Genomic DNA, 22,097 nt, shown 5'->3' with positions numbered 1-22,097 from the left:
GAGGTGCACTCCCGAAACCAGTGGCTGTGAGGGCAGGGAGGTTAGCCCTCTTTCATTAGGGAGGTTAGCTTTCTCAGCTCCTTTCACCTTGGACTTGGGTTTTTCTTTGGAAAAGTCTCCTTACTTTTTAAAGTTTTATACTGTTTGCTCCACAGTTTGGTGCCTTTCCCCAAATTTCCATCAGTGCTGTGGATATGCACGTGTGTGTGTGTGTGTGTGTGTGTGTGTGTGTGTGTGTGTGTGTGTTTTTCTCTTCTCTGGAGACTTGGGAGCCGGTGCTTCTGTTCATTCGGTTATCTCAACCCTGGGATCAAACCACATAATTTGGCTTTACCTTTTGAAAGGACTCGGAAGATAGTAATTCACTAGGTTTTTGTATTTTAAATAAGACACTCAAGATAGCAGCTTTCTTCCCTTAGAACTTGCTTTTCTACAGCAGTTTGTCTGCAGTCTTTCTCAGTACACTTTTATTTGTTTTCAGGTCCTGTTTCTTCTGCTTCTGGCTACACATTAAGAATTTTTAAATGTTATTTATATGATCATACTAGTCTAATTTTCTCTATGTGTAGAAATAAAGATAATATGTAGTACCTTCCTTATTCTGAGGTTAAAATGAATTAACATCAGTCTAGTGGTGTTGGTTTTCTTTCCTTCCTCCCCCCCCACCATGTATGTATATGTATGTTCACTTCTGTGTATTGGTAAACTATGAAGTTACTTAAAGGAGAAATTGACTGATTTCGTGTAGAATTCAGAGAAAAATCTCCAGACGGAAATGGAACTTTAAAATTAGCCACAAACGTTGCCTCTATACTTTGTAATTAGAAAAGCCTCCTGAGAACGAGGGACGTGCTTTGTTTGTAAGGTAAAGCGAAATGGATAATTAATGGGATTATGTAGTTAGAGCAAACTAAATCTTTTCTCTTCTTCCTTAGCATATATGACTTTGCATCCCAAATATTTCGTACTTGCTACATTGTGATTGTTCAGTAGCTCTTAGTTGATTATATAAAATTGTCTTAATTGTGGCAGTCCTGTGCCCCGTTTTCTTGTGCACATACAGCCTTTGGATAGTTACGGCCTTTCCTCCTGGTGACACTAACCACAGCCCTTGAGGCGCTGTGAGTCCATTTCTTCTCTTACGTGCCTCTGGGAGGGAGCGCGTGGTCCCTTTTGGTATGACTGCGGAACTTTCATGTCTTCACAGTAGATGGTGGCGCGCATGAAGAAAACCTGTTTTCTTGTTGTATATTACAGTGTAGTTTCATTTGTTTGAGTCAAGTTGCTAAACGGTGAGTACCATTCACTCGGTTATTTCAGTTGATGGTTTGAATCGATGTTGGTGTGAGTGATAGTGTGATGTCAGTGTGAGTGTGGCGATGGCATTTGTCCTTTGGCTGGCACTGCAGACAGCGGAAGCGTGGTGGGAGCCTCCCCCGTCCTCAGTTGTTGGTATTCGGGCATTTCCACATAGAATAGCGAGGGCTGTGTCTGTCTCACTGACGTTTTGCTTTCTGGAAATAGAAGTGAGCCCTTTGCTGCAGGATTTGTCTGTGCCCAGCTACAATAGGTGCTCCAGTAAAAGAATTTTTTTTTCCTCGTGAAGTTATAAAATAGTTGAGTTTTTTTCACCTGAGGTCAGATTAATCATACACAATAGCTGTATTACTTTTGTGAAGATGTAAATAGAATTCTTTTTTTTTAAGAAAGAGTGAGGGAAGGGACGAAGTAGAGAGTTGAGGGGAATGTTGTGTTATTTATAAACACTGAGAAAATAGTTCTTAAGAATATGATAGTAATTCTTTTTTTTTTTTTTTAATGTTTTATTTATTTCTAGGAGAGAGAGAGAGAGACAGTGTGAACAGGGGAGGGTCAGAGAGAGAGGGAGTCACAGACTGAAACAGGCTCCAGGCTCTGAGCTGGCAGTCAGCACAGAGCCCGACGCGGGGCTTGAACCCACGAACTGCGAGATCATGACCCAAGCAAAAGTCGGACGCTTAACCGACTAAGCCACCCAGGCGCCCCAGAATATGATAGTAATTCCTATGAACTGTTTATTTGATCTGTGAGAGTGAAAATCATGTTAGGATTTACCATAAAATTCACATTGAGATAGATGGTGTTGGCACCAATCAGCTGTCGTTCATTTGGTTGGATCATCTGTTTCTGGCGATGAAAAAGATTCCTGTTTCATGGTGGTTTTATTAAATTTTAAGAGTCATAAGCATGGCTGTTAATCTCAACTTTAGTTACCAATTCATCCTAGTATTAGTTCCTGGTCTTAGGTTTTCTTTCATTTATTAAACTGCAGGAAGTTTTATTTTTTAAGTTTATTTGTGTTTGATGGGGGGTTGGGGCAGGGGAGCAGCACAGAGAGAATCCTAAGCAGGCTCTGAACTGCCCAGAGCGGCTGAGCCAGCCAGATGCCCCGCAGGAAGATTTTTGAAACTGTATTCGAAGGTGTGTAAAGTGAATCACATCTTGGCGTTGCCCTGGAGAAGCTCCTCGTCCTGTAGGGGAGAACTGCACTGCTATACATCAGTGCCAAAGGTTGTAAATCGTTGGTCGTAAGAACAGTACAGACCATTTAGGACAGTGGTTTTTCTGAAATGAGTTGTTTATGGTGCCCTGATATTAATATTCTCTGCCTCTTGTCCCTCTGGTGAAACCTGTTGATTATGCAGGAGTTAAGGCTTCCCGAAGCCCAGTGCAGGCAGTTCGGAAGAAGTTTCTCTTCTCTTGCTTCTGTTCTGTAGATGGGGACTCCGTGACTGTATGAATTAGTCAAGGAGACCGCTCTTACTTTCTCCTGGGCACAAGTGTCTCTTGATCGGCCACTTTTTATTGTATTATTTTAAATAACGGAAGTGCTTTTTGTTACCCCCTCCAGTGGATAGGCTTTTACATTAACCGATGTCTCTTTGGATAAGCGACTATTTGAAAAAGGCATTAAAAGATTTGGAAATCTTGTTAGAGAGCTCTTTATAAGTTTCTGATATCTTTTCATAGAGACTGTGTAACTGATTCCAAAATCCGGTGGATGTCCCTCAGAAACCAGGTTGGGGTCTAATGGTACTGCAGCCCAAATTGTATTCAGGATGGACTAGAAATAAGCCAATGTGTGCATTTTCCTTCTGAACTTTGATTCCTTTAGTTCAGTTTTTAGTTGGAATCAGAACTGTGTAATTTCCCTTATTCCTTTTTCAAAATATAACATAGATTCCTGTTGTAATTTAGTTTTCATTTTTCTTGGTAAATGTGATAATTAGAGTAAAGTACAGTGAGATGTGCAAATTGGACAGTGGATTGAATAAATGTCACAGCTGATCTGGGCGTGTCTTCTCACTGTCACTTTATCAAGGTCTTCTGATACACCGACAGACTCTTGAGATTCCCCCCAGTCCCCCACCATTTTCTTTCTTTCCTTTGTTTCTTTCCTCTGTCCAAGGGTACTGCCATTTAAAGTACTTGCTATGAAGAGTGTCAGGATATTGATCTTAGGGGAGGTGAACTAATTACAGATTCGTTTTTCATTTTATGAAATAAGTTTTCCGTAATAGGAACATATCTGTCCTAACTTTAGGTTATTTTTTGTGTTAGTCCTTTTATGGAAGGGTGTCTTATGTACGTTAATTAGCTTAACAAGTAGGAAATGATTGATTCTGTTAAGTCTTAAATGCAGCTTGAAAGGTGGTGAAGTGTCTATATACAATGGTCAGATTTTCTGAGCTGCACTCCTCTTACTTTTTCTTGGATCTTGAAGTTACACAGAAATACCATTGAACCTTAAACTTTGTAATGAAGGGAGGAAAAAAAAACCCTCTTTGTGTGTACTTTCTTAGGTTCATCCACTGGGGCCTGGGAATCAATCTGATAAAAGATGGATTAATGGCAGGGGAGGCAGATTTAGGTATGCAGGGGTAGTTCATGAGGAAATGTGTCCTAAGGAGGAGGTTAGAATTTGGAGATTGTATGCCATCTTAACAAAGGGGATAAGAAGAGAGAGGAGTTTAGATGAAGGAGAAAGGGTTTGGGTTTCTTTGGGAGCGGGAATTTATGGGAAGGTGATTAGAAACACATGGCAAATAAGGATTGTTTAGGAGGGGTGGTTATGCAGTAAGAGGCAGTGTGAGTTGTCTCTGGAGTAGTTCTCTTCCTGATACTGGAGAGGGCAGCGATGCCTTTACATATGGAAATTTACATTCTTCATTTAGCTTTTCTTTTTTTAGGTTTATATATTTATTTTTAGAGAGAGACAGAGCGCGCGCGCCCGCGAGAGAGCCAGAGTGCATAAATGGAGGAGGGGCAGAGGAGGAGAGACAGAATCCCAAGCAGGCTCTGTACCATCAGCACAGAGCCCGATGTGGGACTTGAGCCGGGAGATCATGACCTGAGCCGAAATAAGAGTCATACGCTTAACCGACTGCACCACCCAGCTGCCCCCTGAGCCTGCTTCTTCTTAATTGCCTTCTGCTCAAAATAATCTTCTTGCCAAAGTGCTGTATTTTGCGGTGGCATATTCTGGCTCTCTTCAATGACTAAAGAAAGTTCTAGCTGACTGTTAGCATTGTACCAGATTTTAGGAGGCTTACTTAACTCTTATTTGAGCCTACAGTCACGTCTTCCTTTTGAACTCTGAACACTCATATTCTTTTGAAAGCCTTCATCAAAAATCCTAATATTATGGTATGTTTTATAGCATGTACAACATGTGAGTATGATACATGTGTATGATTTATATATGGTTGTGTACATTTATGTATCTGGGTTATCTCCCTTTTTTTTATGCTGGTGAATCTTTGATTAAAACGTTTGGTGGCCACTTTGTTAAGTCTGTAAATAAGCTTATAAACTTACTTGTATTTATTAATATGCCAGCCTTGGACTGAAAGTGTCCATTATTATTTCTGTTTATGTATTTCAGGTTTTTTGTTTTTTTCAGCTTCATCTGTACTTTTTGAAGCACAAATTCCTCTTGATATCTGACAAGCCTCTAAGCATATACTGTAAACATAATAGACACAAATATTTCAGTAACGAATTTGTGAAAATCGTATATAAAGTAAGGTTGATGGTCATCATTTATTCCAGAAGTTTCATAGGTTCATTGCATAACCATTAGAAGTGGCGGTGGGTGAGTTGAGTAGACCAGCTAGAGATGACATGTTGAGAGGTAAGAGCCAACACAAAAGAAAGAGAAGAGTCCATCTGTACGGCTTCCTGAGATTATTTATCATGGGGCCACACAGCCTTACAGATCTTGGTCACCCCTGGCTACTGACATCATTATACTGAATCAAAGGGCAGTGATAGATGACTATCAGGACTGTCTTTACTTTGACCATGGGCAAGCTATTTTACTCCGTTTTCTCTTTTAGAAAATGAGATCACAGGGCTAGAGAGTTTGGGGTGTCTCACAGGTGTGAAATTGTCTGCAGTGATGAAACAGTCAACTACAGGTGCAGTTAGAGTCACCCTATTTTATGCAATAGGAAATGCAAGCTTGCCGTACAAACTGTTAGAAACATTTCCTTTGGAATGGGTTACGTATTCTTTTGACCATACATGGTTTGGGATGTAGGCCAGTGTAGGGGCTAAGGCTTCAGGAGGTAAAAGAAGGCAAATTTGGGTGAATAAATGGAAGCTAATTAATGGGCAATGACAAGTGTTGAGTGATCAAAAAGGTAGACTTGATGGGATTTATCGTCTTGAAAATATCACCCAAATGTGTATTCAAATATGTAACTGGGGATGTCTGCAGACATTCAAGTCCAGAGTAACTGGGGTTTAGTCACATGGTTGCGAGACTCAATGTTATTTTAACAAAACCTAGTTACAGCACCTGGAAAGCAAGCTTGACATAACATACATTTCCATCGCTCGAAAACTGAGCCCCCAATCCTATAAGACAATTAAGCATTCATGCTTAATTTCTAAAGTTTCTAAGGCTAGTAGCTTAAAAGTTGTCTCCAGAGTACTACAAGGCACAGGTTTGTTCTCCGATTCGGAAATTCAGCATCAAGACACTTGGGCAGGATGATGGCAAGTCAATCAAGAGAGAGTCCTTTCTCCCAGTCGTTTTTCCAAAAATTGTAGAATTATTCTTAATACCTCTTGTTCTCTTGCACTCAGTCCGTCAGCAAAATCCGCTACCTATACCTGCAAGTACGCCCAGGTTCCAACCACTTCTCACCACTGCCATGCTACTGCCTGCTCCAAGCCACGGCCGTTTCTGCCCTGCCCCCTTCCACCTTTGTTCCCTCAACACAGCACTCAGAGTGACCTTTGTAAGATATATGTTGGAACAAAGCATACCTCTCCTCCTTCTTGACTGCTTGTTCCAAAATTTAGAAGAGGCATCATGGTTGTTGAAGTACTTCATGCACATAGATACTTATTTGCTGAGATATTTTAATGTTTCACATGGCTACACGCCTAATGATAAATACTTAAAATAGGTGTTCCCTTGAATATTTGCAGAGAGTACTCACCATGCAGAGTAGTGAAGACTATGCTTGCTTTGTACAGAAACAGATTGATTTGACTCTCTTTTTAGTGCTGCTGTGTGGAAGAGTTTTTATGAGTGTATCCGTCTGCAGTTAGAAAGGTGAGAGATCATGGGGCGCCTGGGTGGCCTGGTTGGTTAAGCATCTGACTTTGGCTCAGGTCATGATCTCACGGTTTGTGGGTTTGAGCCCCACGTCGTGCTCTGTGCTGTAGATTCTGTGTTTCCATCTCTCCCTCCCTCTCAAAACTAAACATTAAAAAAAGTAAAAAAAGAAAGAAATGTAAGAGATCAGATATGTATCTAAGAAATACTTTTTCATGAAAGAAAACATTGGCTGAAGACAAAGTCACTATTAGGATTATATCAGTCAAGCATCACATTGCAGGAAAGATGTCAAGAAAAGGGAGAAAGAACATGGAGAGAGAAGCAACATTTCCTGCGTACCTGCTGCTTGTACAGAACTGTGTTTTTCTTGATTTTATTTCTTTAGTTTATTACTCTGCTATGAGATTGTCCACAAAACTTAGAAAAACAGAAACTGTCAAATGCTGTGTTTCTACTTTGAGGACATTCCATACATTATAATCCCCATAAGTTTTTATGTTGTTTTAATCAAGAAATGTTTGCTCTAATTTTTATTACACGATCGAAACCCAAGTTTGGTTTCTATGCTGAGATCTGGTATTCAAGGAACCGGGGATCTTGGGGGTGCGTCCGAGCTCTAGCAGGAACTCAGAGTGTAGACATTGGGCCTCGATTACTGCATCATCTTGAATCTCAGTTTTCTCATTTGTGAAATAAAGCAAATGATATTATGCTATCTTTATTTTTTACGATTCTGTGAATTTTAAGATTCTGAACAAATTATTATTATTTTTTTTACAAATAGTTTATTGTCAAACTAGTTTCCACATAACACCCAGTGCTCATCCCCGCTAGTGCCCTCCTCCATGCCCATCCCCCCTTCCCCCTACATCCATCAGTCCTCAGTTTTTGTCAGCATTCAAGAGTCTCTCATGGTTTGCGTCTCTCCCTTTCCCCCACCATTTCCCCCCTTCTTCTCCCCCTGGTTCCTCAGTTAAGTTCCTCCTAATCCTCCTATACGTGCAAACATATGATATTTGTCCTTCTCTGCCTGACTTATTTCACTCAGCATAACACCCTCAAGGTCCATCCATGTTGCTACACATGGCCAGATTTCATTCTTTCTCATTGCCGTGTAGTATTCCATGGTATAGATAAACCACATCTTATTGATCCATCTGTCTGTTAATGGACACTTAGGCTCTTTCCATGTTTTGGCTGTTGTTGAGAGTGCTGCTATGAACACTGGGGTACCTGTGCTCCTATGCCTCAGCATTTCTATATCCCTTGGGTAAATTCCTAGCAGTGCTGTTGCTGGGTCATAGGGGAGTTCTATTGTTAATTTTTTGAGGAACCTCCACACTGTTTTCCAGAGGGGCTGTACCAGTTTACATTCCCACCAACAGTGTAAGAGGGTGCCCGTTTCTCCACATCCTCGCCTGCATTTCGTCTGAACAAATTATATCTTGTATTTGGTAGTTGATAGAAAAGAAGGAAAGGGTTATTTATGTTTTCTGCATTACTCTAGTGCTGTAGTCTAGGATATGTGTCTCATTTTAGAAGTGTGTTTCGAGAAAATAAGAATGATTATAGTGAATTAATTTTACATGTAATTTTTATTTTAATTAACATTTCAAGGCTATCTAAAATGAAAACATGGAAACTCATGCTACCTTTAAGTTTCTTAAGGTGTTATTGTTATCAACATTCATGTTTTGAAGGATAAAAGCTTTTAAAATGTGTCTTTGCTGGGTATTTTCTAAAGAAATTGTTTTACGGGCTTTTATTAACCGGAACAAAGCTCACCAAACAAAAAGAACAGGATGTAAGAAGGGAATGTTTAGAACAAGAGGACTCAGAGAAATTGTGTTCAAACCTTTGCTGCTTTATTTGGTCACATATAAATGAGGCATTAACATTCCATAACGGGGCTGTGATTTTTGCTTTGATTCTAATTCTAGTCTACCCTAGCATTTTAAATCCAAATTCAATAAAAACATGAAATAATATTCTAAATAAATTACTTGTTCAAGCATCTCTGTTTTGAACTTTTCCTCTTAATTTTCTGGTGTTCTGCTTACTCCCTGAAAATCAGGCTTGGACTGTTTTATGATCTGGTTTAGTGTTTATAATGTCCTTGGAACATTTTCCATGGATTGTTGTACGTATCGGCCACACTGTTTTCTTTTTTAAAAAAAATTTTTTTTAATGTTTTGTTTATTTCTGAGAGAAACAGTGTGAGCAGGGGAGTGTCAGAGAGAGAGGGAGATACAGAACCTGAAGCAGGCTCCAGGCTCTGAGCTAGCCGTCACAACAGAGCCCGACATGGGGCTCAAACCCATGAACCGTGTGATCATGACCTGAGCCGAAGTCGGACACTTAACCGACTGAGGTGCCCCTCGGCTGCACTGTTTTCAAATGTTACCGAGCTAACTGCATAATGGTTAACCCAGTGAAGGACCGTGTTAGTGCTAACCATGATGATTACTGCTGTTACAGTACAGTTGTTGGTGATGATGTTACCTCCTTTTTGTTTTCCACACTAGTATTTTTATCCTGTGGGAATGTTTCTACATCTCTAAAGGGTCTTAAAGTTTTGTACTCAATCAAATTGTCTGCTTACCTTTAGGGACTATTCTTTTTGTTTTGTTTTGTTTTGTTTTGTTTTTATTTATTTCTAGGAGAGAGAGAGAGAGAGAGAGAGACAGCGTGAGCAGGGGAGGGTCAGAGAGAGAGGGAGTCACAGGCTGAAACAGGCTCCAGGCTCTGAGCTGGCAGTCAGCACAGAGCCCGACGCGGGGCTCGAACCCACGAACCGCGAGATCATGACCTAAGCGAAAGTCGGACGCTTAACCGACTAAGCCACCCAGGCGCCCCTCCTTTAGGGACTATTCTATCCACCGTCACCAACCGTCACATTAGCTTGGTTCCCAGCCGGTTGATTTGAATGTCCAGAAACCTGATAGGCATTAGTGGAATGTCAGATTAAGTGTGTCTTATGTGAATTTGTTACTTTCTGTTCAGTACTCAGCCAACTGCTTCTTTGGGCTACATTGACCTGCTTCCTATTTTTGTAAATGAAGATGTGTTGGAACACACACACACACACACACACACACACACACACACACACACACGTGTGAGTGTTATATATAATTGCTTTTATAATTAAGGTGGCAGAGTTAAGACGCTTCCAACAGAGACCTCTGGGGAGCAAAGCCTCTCTAGCTCTTTATGTAAGATGTTTGCTGATCCCTCTTAGACTCAAAACCTTGGCATCACTTTTGATTCCTCCTTGGGGTTTTCCCTAAATATATTTTAAGAGAAGAACTGATCTCCTTTCCTTTAATCTTTCATTTTTCAGATCTTTCACCTGCATTTAGGTCCTCACATCCTTTAGCCGAGAGCATTAAATAAATTTCCTCACTTCTTGGCTTGTTCTCCCCTTATGTTTCATTTTATGCCTTGCCTTCAGTGTGATGTTCCTAAAATTTGGTTCCACTCTTTGTCCGCTCTGCCACTTGAGCGCTTCCCCATTGCCCACTGACTTAAATAGAGACTCTCCAGCCTCTTCCTTCACGTCCCTTCCATAATGTAATGTTGGCCAGCCTCCCTCATGCCGGAGTCCCGTAGCGGCTTACCTTCCTCTTCCCTTGCTGTTCTTGTCCGTGTGCCGCACCACCCGCCTGGGCTTTCTGTCTCCGCTTGCACCTTCTCCTACCGCCGTCTGCCCTACACACCCCTCACATTTGTTTGGGAGCATTTACTGTCTATTTCTGCCTGCATATTCCTTTTCCCTCTCTGATAAATATATTGTCTGTGCATCTTGCCATCACTTGGGGCATTTTATTTGAGGCTGTGTTGCTGATATTCTTCTGCGTCTCCTCCATTACTGTGTGTGTCTTCCTCTTTACTGTGTTCTCCTGAACTCTCAATGTCCTATCTTAGACGTGTATAATAAATATTAAGTAACTGAGTCACATTACAGGAGGCAGGCCTTTTAATTTGAATGTAGTTATTGGTGACCTCACAGACTCCCCTGGATGTTTGCCGTGATTCCACGTGTTAGGGGAAGTTCTTGAGGAGACCAGATGTCACTTCCTCGTATAGATTGTTAATGTCAATGGAAAGATTTTTTTTCATTTGTTGAGGTGTTTACCACGTTTACCACGAGAAAACTGTGCGCAGTGATGTGCATGGTGCTGATATAAACAAGTAGAAGTAGTGGGCAGAGCCAGGCAGGAATTCTCCTGGATGTGGTACGCGGTCCACCAAACTCAGATGGTTTTTGATTCCATTGACAAGATTTTTGCCCCCTAGCATTCCAAATGGGAGAATTATACCAAAGCAATCTATTAAGTTATTGAAATGAAACCCCTACAGACGATGTTAGAATAGCATTGTGTATATATACTCTGCTTATACATTCTCTGCATACCTCCCGGAAGGTTTGGATGTGGCTGCCAATCACAGAGAGCTGGTTAATCCCAGGGGTTTTTTGGGGCCTCCTGTCCCAAGTTCGTACTCTGGAAAAAGTTGAGAAAAATGAAACAGTGCGCCAGGCGTAGAGCTTTTCACTTCATAGTGGTATGTTCCCGAAACTGGGCTGCTGATACCCGTCACTTCCTCAGTTGGTTTTAGAAACAGAGCTTGCCGGGGTGGGGGAAGGTGGGGCCGGAGGACAGTTTGGTGTATAAAGCACAGTACCCAAGCATGCGGGACAAAGAAAAAAATAAAAAAGGAACAAAAGGTCACTATATTCCAAAACCCACTTACTTGCAAAAGAATTAAAGACTTGAAAATTTTATTTTAACCAGGCAAACGATGTACATAATTTCTAGGAAAAGATACCAGCTCTGCTGAGTTCACCACTGTTTTCTAGCACCCAGTCAGTGTTTGCTGTTTACACGCATATGAGGTAAATGAGCAAAGCAGATGAATAAAATATATCCCAACCTTCTCCTAAGAAAAGAAATGCTTAATAACCAGACACGTATACCTTTGAATCAGTGATTTGAGTTCCTGGAATTTATTCTAGGGATATAATTAGCACAGATTTCACATTTAGGTTTCCATAATCCTGAAACACTTTCTCAAATGTTCAGAGATGTCTATCAGAGATGTCTGTCTATCCATCCACATGATTATGTACATATGTGTGTATATGTGCATACATGTGTGTATGAGTATAAATGTGTATATATGTGCATGCTTATAAAATCATTTGTAATAGTGAAAGATTGGAAATGCGTTTCAGAACAAGAATAGGTAAGCTAGTATATTCACATTGTAATCGTTCGAAAGGATGAGGTTGATTTTTAGATAAAGACTTGAAAGGAAGGCTGAAAGATGTATTAGAAGTTGTAAAGCAAAGCGTAGTTACATCTCTGTGTATAAGTAGTGCATGCACGTCTGTTTACACATTATACTTGCACATAATGGTCTGGGAGGGATGGTCTGGACATCAGCATAAGCACCCTGTAAGCTTATGCATAAGTCTCCAGGGAATAGAACTGGGAGATATATGAGTTTCCAGGATAGAGAGGGGATTAATGCCTTCTGTTTCTTAAACTTCTCTTTGATTGTTTTAAAAGTATATTTTATTTTTATAGTGGTCAAAAGACTGGGAAGTCATAGAATGAGTTTCATAATTAAAATAATTTATTTGAATGGCTAACGTCTATCTAGAAAGTGTGTTTTTTTAAGTTTATTAATTTTTAGAAAGGGAGGGAGGGAGAACAATGGGGGAGGGGCAGAGAGAAGGAGAGACAGAATCCTAAGCAGGCTTTGCAGTGTCAGCACAGAGCCCTATGTGAGGTTCAAACTCACGAACCCGTGAGATCATGACCTGAGCCAGGTGCTCAACTGACTGCGCCACCCAAGGGCCCCTGAAAAGTGTGGTTTTTAAGAATAATTTATATCCTTGGGAATTCTGTGTAAGTACAGTTTTTGGTTTTGTAATAGGATGGTAAAGATAGACATTATCAGGTTGGACTGCTGTGTTCTTTAATGGTGTGATCAATGGATACATAGTTCAGAAGTCTTACAGTGTTTTCTTGCAGCAGTTGTAAGAAAATCCAGCTTCATGGCAGAATGGCTTGTTATAATTTGGAGAACTTACAGGCATTTACTTACATCAGTTTCCAAGGGTACGCTTGTGAGCAAAAGAATGACCCTGTTTTCTCTTCATCTCTTTAGAAAAGCTCAAGAGGAGAACAAGAAAATTGTGCTAGCTGGATGTGTCCCACAAGCCCAGCCTCGGCAGGACTACCTTAAAGGACTGAGCATCATTGGGGTAAGCCTGTACCTGACGGGGACGAGAGAGAATCCTAGGTTGTTGAAACATGTTATGGGTCCACATTTGATTTGCTGTTTCTCTGTTATGACAAGCTCTGTTACGCTTCTGACTGTCTCTCAACATACTTCCCCTGTTGCCGCTGAATTTTTGTCAAGTCTGTGTAACTTCTTCACTTTAGCACAAAAGAATGTTCGAGAGTCTCTTGTTTAAAAAACCCAAGGTGACACGATCTAAAGCCATAATGTGGGACTTAAGTCTGTTACTAACAGCTGCGCTTAGCCTGCCTGTCCAGCACCGTGTCTTGCCATAGCGTTGTACTTTTCCCATCCCACGGAACCACGTGTCATCCCTCCCGCACGTGGGTGCCTTTTTCTGGAATGCTCCACTTCCCTTCTTCTCCTCCTGCAAGTCATGACTGCAGCGTTATCCGTTCCGTTTGACCTCCTCTGACCGGCCTCCAGCAATCCTGTGTCTCAGTTCTGAGTCACGGCTCACTGTGCCACCACCTGTCACCTGCTGTCTCATCGTAGCATTCCACAGAGTTGTGCTTTTACCTTGACTTTTATAACTTTTGATAAAGGCCACCTCTCTACTTCCATTACTCACTTTAAAGGACAGCTTTTCAGTCTTTATAAAGTCTCTGACCATGTTTCTCCAGCCTTTCCCATGATGCCTGACATACAGTAGGCACTCAATTAGTGTTTGGTGGCCAGCTGAAGGAAAGAATCTTGCTACTGTATGCTTGTCATTGGCATGGCTTCTTCCCTGTGGGGCACTTCGCATTGTGAGGTCAGGAGGCTTCCTGTCTGCTCCCTCTCTCATTTTTTGTGGCCATCACCATTCTCAAAAGGCCCTAAGGTAGTTGACATCTAGTCAGCATTTGTTGACCACATGGTACTTTGTCCAGGTCACCATTCTCCTAGGGCTGTACTTACTCAACATGCTCAGGATTCTTTTAAAATAGGCTTTATTGATTTTTTAAAAAAATACAAGAATACAGTATGCTCATAAAAAAATCATATGAATAATTGGCACCTGGAATGAAGTTTATTGGATTTTTCTTTATATTATATACTATTGACAAGCTTTTTTTTTTAAGATTTTATTTTTTTTAAGTAATCTCTGTATCCAACGTGGGGCTCGAACTTACAACCCGGAGATTAAGAGCCGCACACTCTGTCAGCCGAGCCAGCCCGGTGCCCGGCTGTCGACGCCTGCTGCACTGTGTGCTCAGTGTGATGAGCTGCTGTCTGCTGTCAGGTCCTTGCCCGACTAGCAGATTTAATCATCTGTGAACAAACATTCTCGTGCTAAGCAGAACCTGGATGTTTGAGAACTTTAGTTTGTTTGCACCATTTGTCTGTTTACTTTATGATTTCTCCTGGTTTAAGGAATGAAATGAATATGGACTCCCAAGTTGTCTTTTCATGTCCGACTAACTTTCTCCATAAACAGTCCTGCCGTGTTAGGGAAACAGGAAACTCGCTAGAATTTGGATTCAGAGATGGAATGTGACAAAAACATAGGATTCGTCTTACATTTCATCTCAATGAATTACTTTACTGGAATAGCATAGGCTTGTCTGTGAACGGTGTGGCACCATCTTCCCAAACCCCACCGTGTGCAGCGACGGGCTCGGCATAAGTTAGGAGGGCGGGAGAGCCTATGGAAGGATGCCCAGTGCTGGAAGTGGGGACGATGGTTTCCACGGTGACGGCGTCTCCTGGCTTTGGTGACTGACATCTCCCTCCTCCCCATTTCTAGCACCCTTTATGTTCTGCTACCTAATCTCATTTAATTGCCACAAAAGTTCTTTAGATGTATTTATTTTGCTCTTTTATGATAATGGAGAAATAAGAACACATGTTTTAAAAAGGGAAACAATATTTATAATTCCATCACTGAAACACAGTAAGTATAACTTTGCTGAACCCCTTCACTTTTTCCCCCTCATTGTGTGTTTTGTTTGTTTGTTTTTAATGTAAGCTCTATGCCCAATGTGGGGGTTGAGCTCATGACCCCAAGATCAGAAACTGCATGCTCTACCGACCGAGCCAGCCAGGCACCCCACCTTTAGACTCTGAGCCTCTGCACGTTTGACTTACTTACGCCTTACACAAGCCATTGTGTATCCTTATTTTTCCATGAGCTTTTAAACCATTTCAAATCTTGTGCTCTCTTCAGCAGCACGTAGATTAAACTGTTTTATTTTATTTAAAAAAATTTTTTAAAATGTTTTTTATTTTTATTTAATATTAAAATAATTAATTAAATTTTATTTAAAATTATAAATTTTATAAAATTTTATAAATTTTATAAAATAAAAATTTTAATTAAAATTTATATTAAAAAATATAAAATATTTTTATTTCTGAGAGAGAGAAAGAGAGAGAGAGAGCGAGCGCCCAGGGGAGGCTCAGAGAGAGAGGGAGACACAGAATCTGAAACAGGCTCCAGGCTCTGAGGTATCAGCACAGAGCCCGATGCGTGGCTCGAACCCACGAACCATGAGATCATGACCTGAGCCGAAGTCGGACGCTTAACTGACTGAGACACCTAGCCGCCCCTAAACTGTTTTAAATCTTGCCTTAGCTTTCTATTGAAGGATACATCATCATTTGCTTAACTATACTTGTTGAATATGAGGATTTTCTAATTTTTAGGAAGTACACATCATATATTGATGTCCACAAAGGGCTTTTTATTTTAATTGCAAGTCCATGTATTGTGAGAAGTTTCCCAAAGTGGAATCACACTGTTAGTAACACTGTTTGAGTTGTAATTTTTTTTTTTGGTGAAAATTTTTTAATGTTTGTTTATTTTTGAGACAGAGCATGAGCAGGGGAGGGGCAGAGAGAGAGGGAGACACAGAATCTGAAGCAGCTCCAGGCTCTGAGCTGTCACCACAGAGCCTGATGCGGGCCTTGAACCCACAAACCACGCGATCATGACCTGAGCCGAAGTCGGGAGCATAACTGACTGAGCCACCCAGGCGCCCCTTGAGTTGTAATTTAATTGTGTCTTTAGTAGTTCGCATTCCGATGAAACTGTGAGCTTATTCTTTGTAAACATCCTTTTTGAGAGTTGTTGTTGCTGCAGCAGCATGTATATAACGTGCATCATAACTGACTATATATAAAAATCATGTTCATAGAACCCCTAAAATTAAAATCTGGAGTAGGAAACAAAAATCGTCTGTAACTGGTGTTTGAAAAGACCTGTTTCTGAAGATAATTGTTAGAATTGCTACAAAAACGCAAACCTTCTGAAATAGAGTGAGTTTCACTGAGATAAAGAAATGAAATAGGTGATTTTTACAAAGAAAACAAATTCTGAAATATAAAAAAAAACACGAAGATGTGTAAGTTCATTGACTTATTAGGGAACTAGTTTTCGAGGGTGTTTGGGATTGTATCGCTCAGTTGATTTACAGACTGAGCAAAAGCTGATACCCCTTCACAGAATTCCCCTCACAGACTATCTGTGATGGAAGGCCTTAATGGGCAGGGAAGAAAGAACCCTGTGACTTCATCGTGTGTTTCTGTCGTCTGCTAGGATTCCCCGCATAGTACAGGGAGAGCGTGTTGATTCTTTTGGCCAAGTGATTGAAAGAAAAAGCTGCCTTTAGGTGGGGATCAGTGGGTGAGCAAGCTACTTACTGCACCCCTGAATTAGAAGGACATATTGTCCTCATGTTTGCAGGTACTCGTCAAGTAAGCATCTAAGAAGATACGTAATATTTAAAAAGGATATTACTACTGTTGTAACGTGTGAATTTCCATCGGTATCCGTCTTTAGAAATGGCGCATTTAATTTGTTTTCATTATCAGAGATAGCAGTGTGGTGAGGGCACATAGTTATCAGTCGTTTGACCCCCTGAGCATTTTATTGTCATCTCTCCGACTGTCTCCTGAAACTACCCGGTTGTCATTAATATTATTTGTGTGGTGGTGAATGAAAAGAAAATAACAGAGTATCAAAACCTACCAAGCTCTGGGTCCAGCGGAATGGGCTTTGGTGGAAGTAACCTCTAAACTGTTCCCATTCTGGAGCACACAAATAATGTAATGTTTTTTATATTGGGAGAGGGGAGAGAGCAGGTTTGAAAACATACATGTCTTAGGTAAAAATGTTTTTGTTTTCTTTTTTTAACCATCACTTCTTTCATAGCATGACTAACTGAATTTTTTATTTTATATCTAAAATATAAGTATTTACAGGTCACCCACACAGAATGAGGATCTTACAACATTTTACCTCACAATTAAAAATCTATGTCTCTTGGAAGAGACTAGTTACAGTTAGCCATCCACTTGGAATCAGTTTTCATGCAGTGCCATCTCCCCCGCCCCCCCATCATTGCTGTTATGTGTTCACTTCAGTTACTCTGTGTCTAGCTGTACGTAGTTCCAAGATCTTGTGATACCTGCTGAATGCTCCTTTCCTTCTCTTCTGCTCCTGTGTTGTCAGGAAAGTTTCTTTTAGATTAGTCAACTAGAAAGTAGGCCGTGTGCTGTTAAAATCTGGTAGAAAAAGAAGATTAGACTTCGGGATTCCAAAAGCCTGATTTCAGATGCCAGGAGCTGCCACCTCATTTTTCTCCAGCAAGTACTTCCTGAGTGCCCATTACGTGGTGGCGCTGCTCCAGGTGCGAGGAGTGGCACCCTACGGAAGATGAGCAAAGGTCGCTCCCCTCTGGGAGCCTGTGTTCTAGTTCCTGGATAGCTGGTGTGAGCCCAGGATGCCTCTTCTCCAAGGCAATGTGGTGGGATGGCTTCCTAAGACCATAGGGAGATTGATTAGTTGGGAATCTCTCGATAAGGCTCAGATGTACTTTGAGAAATATGCTTTGTATCTGTCAGTTAGAAGTTGTGTTAGGAATAGATAGATGAAACAATATTTGCTTGAGTTCTTCTTCAGGGAGTGTTATTTCTCCGTTATTGCAGTAATGATTTATAGGCGTGCCGTTTAATTGGAGAGTTGGTGTTGACATTTTTAGGAGGGAGCATGTTTACAAAATCGTACCTTTTGTGTCTATTTTCTGTACTCGTTAATAAATAAAGACTGCATTTCAACTTGATCTTGGTGTTGATTCATTAGGCTTATTTTTGTAGTTGTATACTATCTCTAGAAATAATAAATAAATAAAATGTGTATTAATACACAGGTCATAACATTTGGAAACCGGCAGTTCACAGCAGAATATATAATTTTCATGTTGAAAATTTGTAAATGACAAAACTTCCTGATTTGCCAGCTGTGAGCCCTGAAGGCAGGTGCACACTCGTCTTTGGATAGCTGAGCAAAATGTTGCTTAACACAGATGTCCACTTATCTCAGGGACTATTAGCCAGGTTGATTTGCAGTGGTTTAAACATCTTTTCAGTCAGAATGCCCTAATACTGAAAAGTCAAACAGCATAATGAGTATTTCAAATGTGGACACTTTAATTTTGAAAATTATGTGTATCAATAAAGCAGCATTTGAAAGAGGCTCTATTTGAGAATATTTCTGTCGTATATCTTACTGCAAAAGGTAAATGAATCAATGAAGTGGAACAGTGTCACAGTAATAGTGGCATTGATATCGAGGGCAAAGCATGAGAAATTGTGTTTTCCTGTTTGTCTCTACTTCATATATTTCATCTTGTTGTATTGCTTTTTTTAAAAGTTTAATTATTAAAAGGCAGTATCGTAACAGAATGACATGTAGATTTAAAAGCCCATTCATGTTTGTACCTTTGTTTTCATTTCTTTTGTGCCCTTTTCTAATTTTACCTGTATGTGTATATATTCTTCAGTCATTCAAATATTTTAAGAAAGTAGCATATCTTCATAGTTAAGAGCACGGATTCAGGAGCTAGATTGTATAGGTTCATATCCCTGATGGCACCACTTATTAGCTTTGTGACTCTGTACGAGTCACTTAACCTCCCTGTGCCTCAGTGTCTTCACCTGTAGACGGAAGGTAATAATAGAACCTAACTCTGAGTTTTGTGATGATTAAACTGGTTAACACATGTATTGTGGTTAGCATGGTGCCTGGTGTATAGTAAGTGCTCTCTCTGTATTAGCTTTATTATCATTATTTCTGTATTTTAAATTCACTTAACTAGTAGACTCAACATTGAGCAGCATACCTTGTACCTGGAACAAGAATTGTTTGCTAGAGACGCAGAGCTGAATAAAATGTCTGTCCCCTAAGACCCGTGAAATCTGAAGAGAGGCACAAATACTCATGATGAAGAATAAGGTGATAAGTCCCCCGTCAGCACACACATTGGATGACGTTGTCCCAGACTTGGGCTTCAGAGCTGAGAGTAGTGATCGGATAGAGAGAGGGAAAAAGGCTTTCAGCAGAAGCCACGACGTATCTGGAGAGAAGCATGTGTGCTTAAGGGGGTGCCTAGAAGGCAGAGGACCAGCCGGAAGTGTGTCTTGAACCTGAGTGTAATTCAGAGGGGTAGTTTAAGAGGCATAGTTTGGAGGGATGCAGATGAGTGATACATAGGGTCCTGTGAGGGTGGAGAGAAGGGGTTTGCGTTGCACAAAATGCTCAAGTGAGACCCACCAGGACAGCGGGAAAGATTGTGAGCAGTAGCACAGCCTGCGAGAAATGACAGAGCAAAGCAGTATAATCGAATGATTGTTCCCCTGTGCTCTGTTTTCATTATTTGTTTGTTATTTTCTTGTATGTTATTTATACTGATCCTTTTTCTTTAAGACCGATTTGTTGAGGCATAATTAACCTATAGTGAAATTTATCTCTGGTGAATTTTGACAAACGTGCTCTGTTGTGTGTTAAGAAACAGCGCTTCCATTGCTCTGGAAGCTTCCTGTGTCCTCCTGTAGTGAGCCCCCCAACTCTTGCCCCACAGCCTGACACACATACCCACACCATTGGCATCGGCGGTTCTGATTTCCGTCCTATAGTCTGGCCATTTTCAGAACATCCTAGAAATGGAATTACATGTTACTTTGCTTCCTGCTTTTTTTTTTTACATAGTGTAATGCCTCTGGTTTTCATCTATGTTGTTGTGATTATTACTGGTTTGTTAGTGTTTATTATGTAGGATTATTTCACTTTATGGATGGACCGCAGTTTATCTGTTCACCAGTGGATGGAAATTTGTGTTGTTTACACTTCTGGGCTATTCCATAAAGCTCCTGTGAGCATTCATGCATGGATCTGCGTGTGGCACCGTCTGCACCCTCTTGGGTAAATACCCTGGAATGGTGTTGCCTAGTCGTATGGTCAACATCTGCTCAGCCTTCCAAGAAACTGCCAGAGTGTTTTCCAGAATTGCTGTGCCCTTTCGTACTGTAGCAGCAGTTGACTTGCTTCGGTTGGCCGTCCAGCTTACAGCTTTGGTTGTAGTGGCTGAGCCGTGCTAGCTCGTTGTGGTTTTAATTTGCTTTTTTCTCTTGGCTGATGATGCTCAGCATATTTTCATATGATTATTTGCCATCGATATATCTTCGGTAAAGTGTTGAAACTTTTTACCACCTCCCCCTTGTTTTTGGTGACCTTGAGTTAGGAAACTATTTTAGTATGTCTGGGTGCGCACGCGTGCACGCACACACACACATACACACACACACAGACACACACAGACATGGAAACCATTATTTCTTAGGACATGAAAGAAAAGAAATTGATAATTGGACTTTATCAAAAGTAAGCACTATTGCTTCTCAAAAGATATTGTTAAGGAACTGAAAAGGCAAGCCACAGACTGGAAGAAAATATTTGCAAACACATGATCTAAACAGCTTATATCTAGAATATATAAAGGACTCCTACCTCTGAACAAGAGGAAATCAGTCTCTCTTAACATGGGGGAAAGATTTGTCTTTTTATCACTTTTCATTGCTTTTTAAAATTTTGATACGGTAGAAACTTGGGAAATTTGGATGGGGGTAGTGATGAGTGGGTAATGAGATTCTTCTGTGATTTTGAAACTTAAAATGTATATTCCCAGGATCTCAGAATAGGTCTGATAAAGTATGTATTTCTGTCTCTCTCTTTTAACCCTACCCCTTTTTTTAAAGTAAGAAAAGGATTTGAATAAATCCTTTATTTGATTTTGATTTTATTTGCAGTTTACTCCGATGGACACTCCTTAAGGCTGGAGACTTTGTTTATTATTATTTACAGTTTTAGATATTTTACATCACTGTCAGTGCTTATTAGCACAGCATCTAGTGAATGTTAAATACAAGGTATGCATTTAACTCAATTTTTTCTATATTGTTCTTTTCCTGCAGCATTTATCTTTAAATCTTTCTTTTCCTGTTTTAAGCCCTCATATTTGATTCTTAATTGTTTCTTAATTAGTGCATTAGTTTTGTATGCCACATAACAAGTGACCACAAATAGAGCTGCTTGACACAACATGTACTTACTGTTTTAAATTTTTTTTTTAATGTTTTTTATTTATTTCTAGGAGAGAGAGAGAGACAGTGTGAGCAGGGGAGGGTCAGAGAGAGAGGGAGTCACAGATTGAAACAGGCTCCAGGCTCTGAGCTGGCAGTCAGCACAGAGCCCGACGCGGGGCTCGAACCCACGAACCGCGAGATCATGACCTAAGGGAAAGTCGGACGCTTAACCGACTAAGCCACCCAGGCGCCCCTGTACTTACTGTTTTACAGCCCTGGAGATGGGAAGTTGGACATGGGTTTTACTGGACTAATGTCAAGGTGTTGATACAGCTGCATTCTTTTCTGGAGGCCCGTGAGAGTCCTTTTCCTTGCCTCTTGCGAAGACTTGTGACTGGTGGCCCATGCTTCATGGTTCAAGCCAGCAGTGCCCTCTCTCTCTGACCTTTTTATCATCGCCCCTCTCTCTGTCCCAGAAGAGGAAGACTCTCCCCTTTTAAGGACTCCTGTGAAGAGATTGGGCCTATTTTAGATAATCCGGGTTAATCTCACCATGTCAGGGTCCTTAATCTCATCACGTCTGCAAAGTCCATTTGCCAGGGAAGGGAATGTTCATAGGTTCTGGGGCTTAGGACGTGGACATCTTGGAGAGGACAGTATCCTGCCTGTGACATATACCATTATTTATTAGTTGATGTTTTACATCCCTAATGTGTATTTGTGTTTTGGTTGTATTATTATTCTCTTTTTAACTTTAGTGTCACTTTAAAAGTAATTTTTTACTTCTTAGTATTGTCCAAAATAGTATGTCTCTATACAGTTGTGTTTT

At 40.6% G+C, this 22,097-nt stretch overlaps 1 protein-coding gene across 7 annotated transcripts in view; it reads left to right on the top strand.

Moving 5' to 3' along the window:
* The window catches only part of CDKAL1 (CDK5 regulatory subunit associated protein 1 like 1), a 706,117-nt gene that overhangs the window by 160,095 nt on the left and 523,925 nt on the right, over positions 1–22,097 (top strand). For all 7 annotated transcript variants that reach the window (XM_039237460.1, XM_039237461.1, XM_039237462.1 and 4 more), the window contains one exon: positions 12,791–12,887. In XM_039237460.1, coding sequence (XP_039093391.1) covers positions 12,791–12,887 — 97 coding nt within the window. The remainder of the gene's footprint in view (positions 1–12,790; positions 12,888–22,097) is intronic.

Source organism: Hyaena hyaena, unplaced genomic scaffold (assembly GCF_003009895.1).
Source record: "Hyaena hyaena isolate Hyena2069 unplaced genomic scaffold, ASM300989v1 scaffold_125, whole genome shotgun sequence".
Classification (NCBI taxonomy): Eukaryota; Metazoa; Chordata; class Mammalia; order Carnivora; family Hyaenidae; genus Hyaena; species Hyaena hyaena.
The sequence above is the reverse complement of the archived record's forward strand: the minus strand, read 5'-3'. Positions and strand labels throughout refer to the sequence as shown.